A 16,824-nucleotide genomic window follows, 5' to 3' on the forward strand; every position below is an offset into this window, starting at 1 on the left:
CAGCGTCTATGTCTGATGGAAAAAGTCTACTTAACCCCCCACCTATCATACTTGGTCTACTTCACCCCCCAACTATGCCGTCTGTTTTACCCCCTGAACTATCTAAAACCGTCTGTTTTACCACCTGGGCGGTTTTTCAGCGACGGTTTTGCTACAGTAACAGTGGGGCGTAGCAAACCCCGCTGTTACTGTAGCAAACCGCCGCTGAAAAACCGCCCAGGGGGTAAAACAGACGGTTTTAGATAGTTCATGGGGTAAAACAGACGGTTTCATAGTTGAGGGGTGAAGTAGTATGATAGTTGGGGGGTTAAGTAGACTTTTTCCTATGTCTGATTGAACAACAGGACAAAAGGGAAGCAGCAAGCACAAACCAAGTATCTGAACTTCGCAGTGCTGAAAAATGGAGAAGTGCTATCGCGTGTATATAAGCTCCGAAGCTTCTAACTTGGCTGGGCCAGGGATGCCTGCATTGGCGCGAGCAGCGATGTTGGTGAGGTTGCTGTAGTGGGGGACAAGCATGAAGGTAGTCTCCTTGACGCGGATGGCGTTGATGCTCTTGGTGATAGATCCACCATCTCCAAAGCCTGCATCCTGAGCTCCATTGGGTAGTCCTTGACACATCCAATTCTTGGACCAACCCCAGTGCTCCAGTTAAGGGACAGTCTGTGCCCAAGCTGATAGGACTTGAACTCACCCTTGGATTTCATCCTCTCAAGAATTGCCTTCTGTGGGACGTTGGTGGCTCTGGGGCTTTGCAGACCGCCTGATAAGGTTCTTTGGTATGTTGGCTTGGCTTGTTCTGCAGGAGCGTTCTCTGCTTCGTCACCTTCTGCGGTGTTTAGAGGGAGAACCACTTGTGGGAAATTTGGTTCTATGATAGCAGAAGTGAAGTTCTCTGAGTCATTAGGCACTGGATCTTCATTGTAGTCTTCTTTGGTAGATGAGCGTACCTGACCCCAAAAATAAGTTCTATGAAACCATCTAACATTTGGTGGCAGAAGCATATTATGTTTTGGTTGTGAATGGTTAAGAGTGTACCTCCACGTCCTTGAGGTCAACTCCATTTTCTTCAAGGAAGTTCATGAAATTGCCGAGGTTCTCCGCGGTTGGTTTGTAGTGACCACTGTACGCCCAGATGGACTTTATCCAGAACAGATAAGCATAGATTAGCAGAATTCACCCAATGAAAAGGTATACTAACAAGATGTAATTAAAGTATAAAAATGGAATTACTATATGCCGATAGAAGGACATAACATAATCCTCGGTTTAGAGTTGACATTAACTTGCACAGTGGACAGTGGTTGAACCAAGATAAGTAGATAATCTGATGTGACAATCTGATGCGTACTAGACAGAAGTAAATTCAGGAACTATATTTTCCATTATAATACATGGAGTTTAATTTTCTGGTTTATATTCCATATTTGCCCTTCATAAATGGATTGCCAAAAAGGTTATTCATGGGTAGTCCATGAAACAGGCAGGACGAAGCTGCACAAATGGATATGGTATGGAGACCAAGTCACACAGTGAATAATCAACTCTATCCTAGACACAAACATAACTTTTTGGTCAAAGGTGCACAATTGAAGAATATAACAAGCATGAATACTAGGAAAGTAAAATACTGTGCTAAACAAAACTAACAATCCAACAGGCAGTGGTTGCTAAAGCAAAATACCTTGATAACTCCGTCCTCTGCAGTAAATCTTCCTGCAGCTATGGTTGTACCTCCTGCCAAAAAGCTGGAGTGCTGGAATACACCCCTCTCTTTCTGATGGATACGTAGAAATTGATTTAGCAGCACTGAAGTATCAAAATGTGACAAAGGTCCCTTCAGAGTAAAAAAGTTACCTTGCCAGCATAAAGTCTTTTTGCTGTGCTCATAACGAAAATCCATTTAGTCCCTTTAGGACCCCTGCTCGTATCGAGTGGTTCTCCAGACTGTTTATGAATAATCTTTCCCTCATTAATGATGTATTCATAGTGCTCACGCTCTTGCTGCAAAACATCAAACAGATGTTAGAGCGCTGAAATGTGGTAGGTTTAGTAGCTTTGAACTGCTTTCTCATATTCAAGGGCGAGCCTGCTTGCTGCAGCATGAGAAATGACCCACCTCTGGTACTAGTCCCTCCCAGGAAATGAGCTTATTGTTAGTGATGCCTGGTGTTTAGCTCTAGTTCTAAATATGTAATTGTAATTCCCCACTGTAATTTTTCTGACAAACCATCCTTGAAACCTTGGTCAGTAGTAACTCTTTTTGAGCGGTACTGACTTGAAAGGATGGAATATACCCAAAGACTTAGCCTTAGATAGGAGTGCTTGGAAAACAGCTATTCACGTGCCTGAACCTTGATTGCTTCTGCTGGGTTTCAACTCTAGCCTACCCCAACTTGTTTGGGACTTAAAGGCTTTGTTGTTGTTGTTGTACTGTTTGGTACCCACTCCTATGCAATGAAAATCAGGTGTGGAAAGTATCCTGTCCCCTCCGTTGAACCGTAAAAAAAATGAAGTTTGCTAAAATGAATCCATTTTCCTGTTCTTAATTGTGATGTGGGGGCGCCAATATGAACGGCGCCCCAGGGCTAGGGATGTGGCCAGAAGGGCTAGAGCGGCATCCAAGGAGACCCCAGCTGTAATCAGTAGCAATTAAGTATTATGGGGAAGGGATTAGAGTAATGAGAGAATGATTAATGGGGAGAGAAACGAGGAGACCAGAGCTGGGCGCCTGTGGCTGGGCTGCTCTATATATAGACTGTGTAATCAGCTTATGAGAATCAATCAAGAAACAAGTTATCTCCTAATCTACCTTTGCTGCCCCTAATCTCACCCCCTTCACCATAGGGCGTCCAGGGAAGAATCCCAGCGCCAGTACCCAACCTACCTACGAACTCCGGAGTGGGGGACCTGCTGTCTTAGGCACCAGCGCCCTTGACATTAACTACCTATAACATTGCGGTGTCAATTGTATTTGTATCAATTGTCCGGATTCATGAGCAAAGGAAATAATAATGTGAATGATATCAGGACAGGGCATGACTGGATCCCTGTACAAGTTTTAGATGAACAATAATTCTGATTTGAGGCTATGTCAAATTAAGTTCATAAATGCAGCAATAGTTCATAAATGCAGCAATTTGATAGACTATGAGGAAAATTTCTCCCTTACAAGGTAGTGAGCATTTTTTTAGAGAAGATATTGATAGTTAATAACAAAACAAAAGCTTCGTGAAACTGGCACAATATTTTGTGGATGAAGTTAGTCAAATCATCGTACATCCTTTCGCAGACATATTCAGCAAGGATATACATCACAAGTTCTCAATAAAGATACACAGCCATGGTGGAACGTGTCTTACCGGACCAAGATACCTTATGCATTGCTTTTTCAGCAAAGCTCTTGGACACTCTGGAAGGTCTATATCCTTTCCCTCTCCAACATCAAGCCTACAAACGCAGAGCTCACTTAAATTGTCATGCAATCAAACTGATAACTGAAATTTCTATTATGAACAGGCATTCCAATTATAACTGAAATTTCTGGTATGAATAGACATTTGAATATGTACTTCCCTTTCAGATCTGTTATGTAGGTTGCACTACCTCGTCTGAATAAAAAGAATTTGCAAGCGTATGGATGCAAATCGTAGCGAAGTTCTCACCAGTAAAAGAAGGGCTGTCCGGCCTGACATTGGCACCAGACATCATAGTAGAAGTGCAGGTTGTGGCCATACCTATGCCGTGGATCAATCTATACAATACAACAACATATGAACACAGTAGTTATGACAGCTGCATTGGATCAGTCTTGCAAAAAAAAAAAAAAAAAAAAAAAAACTTCATCACTCTATTTCCTCTCATTGAAAAACATGTAATGGCACGGTCAGAAAAAATTTACTCCATCACTACTCTATAAAGAGATGGAAGAAAATCCCATGACGCCAATCAGTGGACCTTTTTTTATGATCAATGTTCACACATGACAAAAAGCTGAAGTCAACATACTGAAAAGCAGGTTCTTTTCATACAAAACACAACACCTAATCTAAAGATACTAGTAGTGGATTCTGTACTCACAGCCTCGATCCAGTGCTGGAAAGCCAGCTTGAGAGCCTTGCCGTCTCTGGATAAACCCTGACCCACCTGTGGCAAGTTGCAAGCAAGCAGACATGAGAAGCCCATACCTATGATGAGAAGCCTGATGCATGAGAAGGAGTCGGTTTGTGGGATGGGAGGACCTTGGATGCGTTGAGGCCGACGCGGTTCCAGCGCGAGGCGGCCGTCTCCGGCTTGGGCTCGTCGAAGAAGGAGACGGTGCTGTGGCTGAGCCGCGCGAAGTCCAGGGCTTGCCACCTGCATCATATCATTGATGGAAATCACAAACCTTCAGTCTCAATCAAAGCTCTCTTTCCCCGAAACGAAGAGGCCGGACTGATGACAACATCAGTAACCATGAACAAGAACAAAATTCGGCACCGTAACCGTTTCGTGGATTTTCTTGGAAGGAAGCCAACTCGCGGAGCTGGCGTACAGTACAGTGCAGTGCAGTGCGGAGAGGATCAAGATTGAAGAAGAAGCAGAGGTGTGTGTTGTGACAACAAAAGGGGCAACTTTTTATTATTTATTTTCTTTAAGATAAGAAGAAGTAAATGGGGGACAATCTTGTTTGCCCATGCCAATCGAACCCGGACGCAGGCAGGGGGGAAGAAACTAAATAAATCACAGGCTGACAGGCAGGAAGGCAGGAAGGAAGGCGGTGGAAAAGGGTACCATACCAGAGCTCCTCGACGACGACGGCGGAGTCGGCGAGCTTCCGGCGGGTCCGGTAGCTGCGGTAGACCTTCTGCAGCTTGGTGGCCGCGCCATTCTCGCCGGCGCCGGTTCCCTCCACGGATTCCAGCCTATCCGTCTCCACCACCTCCATTCGTTTCGAGATTTAGGAGCGAGCGAGTATCCCAGTCGAAAGCAGCGAACTTGGACCGAGCAATCAGTTGTTGGAGTTAAGTGAGGAACGGAGGAGAGAAACGGCCGTGCAGTGTGCGCTTGTGCAGAAGTTGTCACGGAGGAGCTGAGCAGAGCAGAGCATGTGGGAATAATTTAGCAGTAGTACAGTACGTACTACTCTACAATTTAATCTTTAACTACACGTATAATAGTACAGTTTGACTGCATGCAGCCCCAGTGGCCCCGATGAACTGGACTGGACACTTAGCTTCAGAATCACGTTGACGCCGCATGGTTTCGCGCGAGTTTAGTTCTCTAAAAGTTTACGTTAAGCTTAATAAATTTGTCTCGCCCTTTGCCAACGGATTCTGTAATTTACTTTTTTTTATAGTATCTGAACACCCCATATGATATCCTCATATAACATCGAATGTGATATCTAAAACTTTACGCTCTAGATTTAAACGATGCCTAAACAATTAGTTTGGCCACGTTTTCGATCAACTACTACAGCTGGGACCTGAGAGTTTGGACTTTGGATACACTAGGCACTAGCTAATGTCCATTGTCCATGTCGTACGTACGTGTACCTGCTCTCTCCTCTTGTCCCCCAGGGAATAGGTAGTGTCCATTGTCCCAAGTCAGTCCAAGCTATCGACATGAGCTGGTCTAGGACGAAGCAACTCTAGGCTAGCTTTTTTTATCACCATCTACTTCCGTACTTATTTTAGCTTACGCATCGTTTAGGTGCCGGAATCGGCAGTGGCAAAAATACCGTAGCGCTCTATAGCATTTTGTTTGTATTTGATAATAATTGTTCAATCGTTAACTAATTAGGCTTAAAACATTCGTCTTGCAAAGTACAACTAAATTGTGCAATTGGTTTTTGATTTCGTCAACATTTAATACTCCATACATGTACTATAAATTTGATGTGACGGAAAATCTTCTTTTTATATAGTGTGAAAGTTGGGAATTTGGGAGGAACACACCCTTATTCTCTCGTCGCCTTCGCATGTGTCTGCAACACTGCAGCTGCGTCATGAGCCACCGCGCACCGGTTTTTTCAGTTCAGTTGCGATCCAATCTATCGGATCGCAGAATAATTCACTGGGTCCACTGCACGTACGTGACACGTCACAACTACCATTGCTGTCCAAAAAAAAACTTAGCTACCATTGCTGTAAAAAAAAAAGAGGAAAAAAACTCAGCTACCATCGGTACGTTAGGCATCGGAGCTGTAGCGTCTATATCGAATGAATGGACCCGGTACCCTGCCACGTGTTCCTAAGCCAAATATGAACGCACGTGTACCCCCACCAGAGCAGCTGCCTGTCCTCTCGAGTCTCGATCGATCCGTTTCGTTTGCACTTTGCAGGCAAACCAGCGTCAAAAAACATCACATCGTTAACTTCCTCCACTTTCTTCGGCCCGCCAACATGCCGTGCGTGATGGCGTTTCACCTTGCGCACGTCCCGTTACGGCGGCACCTTTTGTTGATATGTAAGTCTGTGACATTATTCTTATACCTACTCAAAGTATACGCTACCGAAAACATCAAATTTGCCGAGTTTTTTTAGTTTGCCGAGTATATTCTCTCGGGCACTTGACAAACAAGTTCTTTGTCGAGTGCTGCGCTAAAAACACTCGACAAAAAATAAAACACTCGGTAAAGAGGAGGCAGTGGCGAAGCTAGAGTAGATTAGAGGGGGGTGCCTTTCTCTTATAGGTGTGAAAATTTGATCTACAACTATGATAAAAATTTGTTCCTAATAGAGGTTTTTTAAATTTCTGTGGGTGCATAGGCACCCACAAGCTACTACGTAGCTTCGCCCCTGAGAGGAGGTTTACCTAGTGTAAAAAAAAACACTCGGCAAAGATGAGGTTTGCCGAGTGTTTTTTTTTGACACTCGATAAAGAAGTAAAATATTTTTTCTAGGAAAGAAGGAGAAGAAAAAAAATTAAAAACAAAACTTTGCCGAGTGTCCAGATCCAGGACACTCGGCAAAGAAATAAAATCTTTTTTTCTGGAAAAGAAGGAGAAGACAAAAAATAAAACAAAACTTTGCCGAGTGTCCAGATCTAGGACACTCGGCAAAGGGAAAAAATATTTTTTTCTGGGAAAGAAGGAGAAGAAAAAAAAACTTTGCCAAGTGACTAGATCTAGGACACTCGGCAAAGGGAAAAAAATCTTTTTTAACCGGCCCCAGCGGACGCGCCCTACCCTTCTCCCCGCACGGCCCCCTCCCCTTCTCCCCGCGCCGCGTCCGCACGCCTCCTCCCCTTCTCCGCGCACCCGCACGCGCCGCCCCCTCCTCTCTCTCGGCGTCGACGCGGCCCCGCCCTCCCCTCCTCCCTCGCCGGTGCGGCCCGCCCTCCCCTCCTCCCTCGCTGGCGCGGCCTGTCCTCCCCTCACTAGATCCGGCGCCTCCCTCTCCCGGATCCGACGGTGACACCCCCCCCGGCCCTCCCTCTCCAGATCCGACGGTGACGGGTGTGGTGGTGGTGGCGGAGGGAGGAGCGGCGGATCCGGTGGCGTGCTCGTCGGCGTTTGCAGCTCCACGAGGAAGGAGCGGGCGATGCACAACGCTGGCGAGGACGGGCTTGGGCGAGGCTCGTCGAGGTGGATGGCACGGCGGTGGAGGCTTGACACCGCTGCTTCTTGGTGACGGCGAGCAGAGGCGGCGTGGTAGGGCCCTCCCTTCTTCCCCGGCGTGGATGGTGGTGGCGGCTCGGCGGCGGTGCTAGTGGTGCGGGCGTGGTGTCGGCGTGCTTTTTTATTTTATTTTTTGGAAAAAAAAAGTTTACCGAGTGTTTTTTGGGCACTCAGGCAACTTCTTTGCCGAGTGCCCGACAGAAAACACTCAGCAAACTAACGTTTGCCGTTAACAAGTTTGCTGAGTGTTTTGGGTGGCACTCGGCAAAGGTCCTGTATCTGGTAGTGATAGGTGACATTCTAGTTTGTTTGCATGAGCCAGAGCTACTTACTAGTTGGCTAAAAATTAAATTAAATTAGCCAAAGTTAGTTAACAAAAAGTCGAAGACTTTCTAAAAAACTAGCCTACCTATTAGTCCTCCTGTTCGGATGCACTAGAGTTATTTTTTTTGCTATCTAATGGTTAGCCTTCGTATCCAAACAGGCTTTAAGGATGACCAAATTTATAAAATGTATATCAATATATATGATACTGAAAATAAAGAGTCATTAGAGTTGTCATGAAATGTATTTCTATACTTGGTAGCTAGGCCCTGTTCGCTTCTCTTATAATCCGTCTTTTTTAGCTTGTTTTTTCAGCCGAAATAGTATTTTTCTCTCACAACAAATCAGCTGAAACAGTGTTTCGACTTGTTTTTTCAGCGAAGCGAACGGGGCCAAAGGCACAGGAGGATTCACTCTTATTTAAGACGCCACTCGGTTTAAAACATGTACCGCTCTTACTACGACGTGGTTGACTCTATCTTTAATTTGTTGATCTGATACTGATAGGGACATGTTTATAAACAATCCATACAAAATCTTAAGTATCACTTTCTTTAATTTGGGACCACACCACACCCCGTCAAAATTATTTGTCCACCTTGATTTCATTTATATAAGTGTAACGCTCGATTCAATATGGGTTAGGTCGTGATCCTTGACGATGATATACTGGAATTCTGCTTCTGCATGCAGCCTCATGGACAACCATCCTGAGCTCTGTTTTATCCATAGAGCTAAGAGTTAGTTGTTAATCATTAGCTCTTTGATCCAAACAGGTTAGCTAATTATTAGCTGATGAGTACCCAACTAATACTATTTTATTAGTTGGACGAAACGAACTAATATCAGCTAATATTAGCTATGAACTATTACTAGCTAACTAATAGCAACGAATGGATCCAAATAGAACCCTAGTGTTAGGGTGGGATATTATCTCAGGGTGCAAATGCACGCCCTTAAAAATAAAAAAATAAAAGTGATTTTAGTTAAATTTTCATCCTATCTGCATCCTATAATATAAGTCTATACCCCTATAAGGTCACAAGCAAGTACACCATCATCATTTGCTCTAGCTTTATCACTATTTAGTATGGTGCTCCACTATTCACTCCTTGGCTCTCAATTTCTAAATTAAAGAAAGCTTTAAGAATACAAAGCAAAGAAAAAGACTATCATGCCCTCGTTAAACAGTTGAGGTCGTCACTCCTGATTGGCTTAATCGCCGGCTGGCTCCTGTTTGGATTGATCGGCTTAATTGTTAGGTGGAACACTCGGTCTATTTGGGCTCTATTTGATTGGGCTTTTGTTGCAAACGACTTCATCTAAGAGCCAAGAGGCCACATTAGGTGCTTCACCTTTATAGGGTGCGTTTGGCAAGCTAAATCGTTTCAGATTTTGGGCTACAACCAGAGATTTAGTGCCAAACAGTAAAAACATGAAATGTTTCAGCCTAAAAACATTTCTGGATTCCTGTCTGTGGACGTCAAATGATCGGAGGGTGGTTTCACAGTGATTCTCTTCCGTTTCTTTTGCCTTCCTTATGCGCTAGCTATTGTATTTTTTAATTATAATATGTTTTTAGTGCAACAAATTAAAACATTATTCGTTTTATTGTGTCATAATTTGATACAAACATTATGTACGCTTGAGACGGCCGGCCCGCAGAGCATGCAGGAGAAGCCCAGATTCCAAGGTCCAAAAGAGAACTTCAGGACCCATTTCAATACCTGGGCTTTGCAGAAATGTTGACGATTTCTGAGCTACGTACCAAAGGTCCACTGGTGAAGCCCAATTTGCCCTACTCCGGACGTCACAACCTGGGCTCGTGGTGTTTTTATACGCCAAGACTGAAAGCAAATATGTACGTTTACCTCTCTCCTGAAATGGACATGGTTCTGTCAACTCCTTTTTTTTTAATAATGGAAATAGTTCCGGCTTCATACTTCGTATTTGAAGAAGAATCATTCCACAATTATTACAAATGCAACAAAAATAAGTTCAAAATTATTGATCAATCCGGAAAACATAAGGCCATCCATAGAACATTATAGCTCTTGTCTCTAAAAGCTAACATACTTGTATGATCTGCTCCTTGTAGTCATCCAAGCGCCGCAACTGGGCCCAAAACCGTGGCCAATATGTCCCCTGAAAAGAACCCATAAAAAGTTTTTGGATAACAGTTATTAAAAACTGAATCATTCCTTGTGAGCCAAATTGCCCATCAAATCGTTGTTGCACTTGTCAATAACTTTAGGTTGTGCCTATGACCCCCTAATTTCGCCCAATCATTAAATAAGTGGTTTTATATTTCTAGGAGGACTTATACCAAACACAATATGCAAGGAACACCAAAGAAAACGGGCATAATGACATTCAAAGAAAAGATGCTGGGGTGTCTCATGTTTACTACAAAAACAACAAGCTTGACTTCCATTCCAGTGTCATCTAGCTAGGTTATCCTTGGTTAGGATTATTCCTTGCTTTAGAAACCACAAAAACTTTGATTTTAAGTTGTATTTTCATTAAATTTCTTGTGGAACTTTAACCCTGTTATTGATCAAATGTCTATACATAGATTTAACAACGAAAGACCCATTTTTATTTGAACTCCATACAAATTGATCTGTACCCTCATATAGAGAGGTGTGCTAATTGGGCAACCAAACTACGCCATTCTACTAGCCTGTTTCCCACTAATGTCCTCCTAAAGCTAATATTAAGTGGATTGGAGCTAAACACGTCGGGCACTGTTGCATGTTTTTTGCACACGATATTAAACAAGTTTATGTATTGGAGTTTGATCGAAAGCATGGTTGCCCAACAATCTATCCTCCCAGAATCTGATTTGAACACCACTAACAAGTTTAAACCTTCCCAGACTAAGGAAATGGTTCTTGACACCCATAAGGCCGGACCAAAAAAATGAGTCTCCTGTTTTTTTAATATTTGGCTCAAAGATTGACCTTTTAAGTATTTATTTCTAAGAAGTTCTTGCCACAAGCCATCTTCATTACAAAACTTGAAAAGCCATTTGCTCAGTAGACATTTATTTTGTATGTCCAAGTTATGAATTCCCATCTGGCATAGGATGTTCCATCTAGCCAATTTATATTTTTTCTTATGTTGCTCCCAAAAAGAATATTGATCTAAAATAGTCTATTTTCTTAAGGACACCTCTTGGGACATCAAAAAAAGAAAGCATGAACATAGGTAAACTTGATAGCACTGAATTTACGAGTGTTAGCCTCCCTCCATAAGACAACACTTTGCCCTTCCATCCACTCAATCTCTTTTCAATTCTGTCCTCAATCACTTTCCAATCTTTATTGTTGATTTTCCTAAAGTGCATTGGGATACCCAAGTAACATTACGCTGTATGCAATACTACTCTATTATCTTCTTCATCTTTTCCTCACATGAATGCATGTATGAACTTATATAGGCATAAGTAAAAGTTGTGTATTAGAAAAGTCAGAGTGACTCACAATTTGAAACGAGGGAGTATCGAGGTGTGTTTGTCCTTATATACGGCAAGCTCAAGCTGGGCGAACTATATATATGGTCTTGTTGGAGTTGTACTAAGCATGTCTTTATGTAATAAAATTCACAGAAATAAGATTGACTGACACTGGTTGATGTGTTCAAAGTTGATTATAATATCAAATATATGTTTGTGACATATTTTATGCACCTGGTCTTCTCAGATACGAATTATGTGACAAAGCTCAACTTGATTTTCAAACAGTTACACGTTGTCGAAACAAGATTTTGAAGCGAGCTTCATGCTTTTTTTTTTTCTCATTCTTCTCATTGTTGAACTACATATTTTTATGGGATTGTAACGTTGGAATTTGGGTAAATGGGAGGACGCCACAAGCCCACACAGGCACATTTCCTTACTGCTAGGTGGGAGGAAAGCAAGCGCCGGCCGGATGCCTCCTCCGTTGCAGGCTGTGGTGGGCTGATTTTGTGGTGGAGCATACTTTACTTTTTTTTTTCAAAAGGCCCATTTTGCATTTCTTTTCCTTCCCCAGCGGTTTCATTATGGGCCGAACTATACTACATTCTAATATATATCAAAGCAGGAGACTTTGGCCACTAACTGGGCTATCCACAATAGCAAATTCATTTTAGGCCATTGGATGCCGGCTTCAACGTCCATGATCCCTTCTTAATCCTGCGGACCGTAAAATATCTCCTTCAACCCCCCCCCCCTGTTTCTCTCTCCTTCCCTCACGAAGCAGCAACGGGCACGAGGCGACGATGCCTGCTAGGGCTACGCGCCGGCGCGGCCAGGACACAGCGGCCCCCTCCCTTCCCCCATCCCCTTGCAGGTGGCCCCCGCAGCACGGCGCGGCGGGTGGCCACCGCCGGCGGCCGGGGCCCCTCCGCGCGAGTTCCTGCAGACGGTCGACATGGTTCTGCTGTCCCTGGATCCGTCCGCTTGCTGGTTTGCTCCCCTCTCTTTCTCTCTCTCCCTCTTCCTCTCTCTCTCCCTCTCCCTCTCTCCTGATGTGGCATATGCACTGACGCAGATTCCGTTTCGCCATAGATCTGATGTTCTCTCTTCCTCTCTCTCTCTCTCTCTCTCTCTCTTCTGAAGTGGCATACTGCAAATTTTTGTTGGTCTTTAAGTCCTAATCTGCTCGGTTCGGCTGGATCTGAGAGCAGGTAGCTATTATGACATAGATCTTAGCATATGAGCATGTCGGTGATATTTGTTTGACACCATATGCACTACATTGGTGATGTTTTTTGGTTTATTGAAAGCAGATGTGGTGTTCTGGGTTGGCTTTCCTCTAAGCTATCCTACTTAGTGTTTTTCTCGCTATTTAGTTAAATCTGTGTGCAAAATGATATGTTTTGCCTAATGATTTGTGTTCATGCAACATATTAAAGAATAAAGCAAATATCTATGATTACAGGTTCCTCCTCCAAGTGCACAAATCGCTGACATAAAAGGATGCCAAGAGTTCATAAACAAATAACAAAAATAAAGAGGCCAACACCTGCATCTTAGAACTTAGAGAAACCAAACATGTTCACATTTTCTTATGCCATACTCATGTTATCACCATATCGTTAGCCATATATATTTATTTGTATGTATATTCAAAGATTAGTGGTCATATGAAATTGCTCCCTCAGCTTGTTATCGATATCATTGTACTGTTTATGCTAGAAATTTAAAATTGAGACTCTGCCAAGATCATTGAGAAACAATGACACCGTGTGCACATGGGACCTTAAACTTATCTATTTCTTTCTCCTACTATGTCACTATGTTATACCACACTATGCTTACATAATCTATGATCCCAGTAACACTACATGCTTGTATGTAAAGTTGTATATAATAATGTATTACGTTTCTAACTTCATAACTTATCTTTTGACATGTCCACGTACCACATCCTAGTAAAAATTATCTATTGTTGGCCCATGTACGACACGCGCGAGGGCGCGCGCCACGTACTAGTTTAATACCATTTCTTATCACTTCTTTTTTCATCTCCATTTTTTCTTTTTAAAATGGTGAGTGGTATATGAAATATTTAAAATTTATTTTGTGCTATTGCGTTTCCTTCTCTTTTAGGTTTTAGTATATTCTTATTATTTTTCATACTCTGTTTATGGTATAATTAATAAAATTGAGTTTTTTTTGCTGATATTTGTTATTATTTGAATAATAACCCAATTATATTGTTGTGTTTTTCCAATAGTTTCTATATTTTTATTTATCACATTTAAGATTTTTATCCTATATTCTTTAACGTGTACATCCTTTAGCAATATAATTCAATTTGCCCTTCCATTTTTTTTAAATGTTGCGTGGTGTATATATCTAAGTTATCTACAAAGGACAAAGGGAAAATAGGCTGTCCTTTTCTACTTAGATCAATCAAGCAACAACTAGTATCATAATTACATTTTACTAAAAAAGAACAAAATTAGGACTGAAAAAAACCAAACTTATTATATAGAATTTAATCTATCTACATAATCTACGAAGTGAGGAGGTGATTTAGAGTGCACATTTTGGATGGTAATGCATTTTTTTTTTAAAATAAGCAGAAGTGTGCTCATTTGGACGGCAATAGTGATGGCCTATTGAATTATCGACGATGCCTCCTTGAACTTTGCAATCAGGTTACCTGATTCTCAAAGGTCAGACCATTGGTACTACTAGCTAGTTCACACAGCCTTCTTGTAAACACTAAGCCTGTTTGCTTGTTGGTCAGTCAGGGCTTATCAACCATTGTACAGTGTTTTTCTCTCACAACAAACCAGCACCAGTAGAACTTATCAACCCAGAAACCAATCAGTAAATGAACTCTATAGTATTTAACAATGCAAACAAACATTGAGCTGAAACTGAACAGTTGCGGCCGCTTGATCGCTTTCTAGGCCATGATGTACTGCCTGACAGGGACAGCAACTGTACCCAGGCCCTGTTTAGTTCCCTCCCAAAACGCCAAATTTTTCAAGATTCTCTGTCACATCGAATACGAAAACGCATGCATGAAGCATTAAATATAAATAAAAAATAAAACTAATTACACAGTTTAGACGAAATCCACGAGACGAATCTTTTAAGCCTAATTAGACTATAATTAGACACTAATTGCCAAATAACAACAAAAACGCTACAGTATCGTTTTGCCAAATTTTTCGCGATCTAAACTGGGCCCTAGTTACTGTCTGATAAAACGACGCACGTGTGAACGCGCGGGACTGCAGGAATTAATGGGCGATATTATGGAATGGAAGGGAAGGGCCAAACAAAACAAATCTCACCGAACAAGCATGCTACAATTTTCTACCCATTTGCTGAAAGAGTTGTGAACTTGTAGCCAACCAACTATGCAAAACGCAGGTAAGTCATAATGCCAAGTGTAATAACGTCATTTTCTTTGCACACTTGTGGAAACAACTCGTTGCTTTCTTGTCAGTATATACACACTTTGATTTTGATCCGCAATGTGGCCCCGAATTTGTTTCAGATTCTTGTCAAAGTGGTACAACCAATGGGATTTTATATTTATATATAATGCACGTTGATCAGCTGCAAATGAGGTCGAAATTAAAAGAAGTGACAGCAGCAGCCAATAACAGAAACATCTTTGGAGTTGGATGTCATTTTTCCAGCACGTTTAAGGTCTGCTTATCCGGCATGGATGCGCAGAGCTACTAACTGAGTGCTTCTTGCATTGTCGTATATGCATGATTACTCTGATAATAATAATGAGCATGATGAAGCACATCACCATCTGTTAAGGTTGAATTGGGGCATTGAGGGATACGATAGTGAAATTCAGCAAAGCTGTTGTTTTCACATCATCATGTCTTAGCAATGCAACTGCAATTCTGCAAACACAGTTCTGCGCGGTAGCACAATGTATCCCACCTTCATTAACTTCATACGCAGTCTGCTCGATCGTCAGTATTTATACACAGATTTTGTCTTGTCAGTAGTTTTTATCTGGTATATGAAACCTTGTACGGTATACATATCTCCCTCTGCACGCAACGTGCATGTGTACTGATCCAACCGAACGACATCGTCGTGCGTACGCGCTCGTCGTCGGCACCGGCGTCAGCCACAGGTGCCCAGCTAGCTATTGCCTCGCACGCGTACGTACGAACCACCGGACGCGTGCTGCATATTAGCTCGTAGTCCGTATGTAGTCCATGCGGCGCCGCCGCAGGCGCAGGCGCGCCGCGCGCAGCACACTCTGGCCGGATCGGAGGAGCACCCAGCTGCCTCTCCTCCGCCGTTTGTCTGTGTCTTCGTGATAAGACCAACTCGCTCGCCATTCGCCAACCGGGCGTTCACGTACGGCCGCCGGCGAATGGATATACATGCATGATGGATATGGGTCGCCGTCGTGAACGCCCACACGACGACAACGGACGGATTTGACGGCGGCGAGACCGAACGATGGATCGAGAGAGAGAGAGAGAGAGAGAGAGAGAGAGAGAGAGAGAGAGAGAGAGAGGCGTGCGAGCGCTGCTGGGCAGATACTGCGTCGGCCTCTTGCTAATGTTCCAAGCATCTAGATTCCTCTGATGAGGATGACCTTTCCGTCCGTGCAGCTCCACCGCACAAGGAAGCCAGACGTACCTAACCTAGCTAACCGATGCGCTCGTGCTTGCTCGATTCCTGCAAGGATAGGATATCATATGATGCATGCGCTCGCGTCTCCGTCTTGGTAGACCAATAATTCGTCTTCGCTTCAGTGTTAATCACTACTGGAGACGGCCTCTTTGCCGAGGGCGGCCCTCGGCAAAGAGCTCTCGGGGAATTTTGAGTCGGTGAAGAGGGTCTTTGCCGAGCGTCCTTTATCGGACACTCGGCAAAGCCTTTGCCGAGGGCTGGACCGGCACTCGGCAAAGAAAAGCAGCCGTCATGGCGCCGGCTCCTGGGACGGAGTCTTTGTCGAGGGCTGTCACCGGGGGCCCTCGGCAAAGAATTATTCTTTTTTTTTTGAAAAATCTTTGCCGAGGGCCTACAACCATGGCCCTCGGCAAAGAAATGTTGCAGAATTTTTCCAAAAAAACTTTGCCGAGGGCAATGGGACGGCCCTCGGCAAAGAATTATTCTTTTTTTTTTTGAAAAATCTCTGCCGAGGTCTTCCTCGCAGGCCCTCGGCAAAGAAATTTTAATTTTTTTAAAAAAAAGTCTTTGCCGAGGGCCTCCAATCATTGTGAAACGAAGTGATCACATGTGGAGATGTCTGAGTTTTAGGCATCCGACGTCACAACTTGCTTGAAACCTTCTTAATTTTTTACCACAGCCTACACATGCGATAACATGACACCTCGACAAGTTTCGTGATTTTTGGACTTCGTATGGATTTTATATAATTTAAAAACACTTTTCTGACAAGTTCCTC

At 43.1% G+C, this 16,824-nt stretch overlaps 1 protein-coding gene across 1 annotated transcript; it reads right to left on the minus strand.

Annotated features, from left to right (window-relative positions):
* Window positions 1-208: 208 nt before the first annotated feature.
* LOC136508489 (IQ domain-containing protein IQM3-like) lies at window positions 209-5,008 on the minus strand. Its single transcript, XM_066503170.1, has 9 exons — window positions 4,779-5,008; window positions 4,242-4,356; window positions 4,081-4,146; window positions 3,666-3,754; window positions 3,363-3,450; window positions 1,858-2,004; window positions 1,685-1,777; window positions 1,039-1,140; window positions 209-950 (listed from the first exon to the last, which is right to left on the minus strand). The coding sequence occupies exons 1-9, from the start codon at window positions 4,925-4,927 to the stop codon at window positions 441-443; spliced, it is 1,359 nt and encodes a 452-aa protein (XP_066359267.1). The 5' UTR covers window positions 4,928-5,008; the 3' UTR covers window positions 209-440.
* Window positions 5,009-16,824: the final 11,816 nt, after the last annotated feature.

Source organism: Miscanthus floridulus, chromosome 15 (assembly GCF_019320115.1).
Source record: "Miscanthus floridulus cultivar M001 chromosome 15, ASM1932011v1, whole genome shotgun sequence".
In the NCBI taxonomy this organism is placed as follows: domain Eukaryota; kingdom Viridiplantae; phylum Streptophyta; class Magnoliopsida; order Poales; family Poaceae; genus Miscanthus; species Miscanthus floridulus.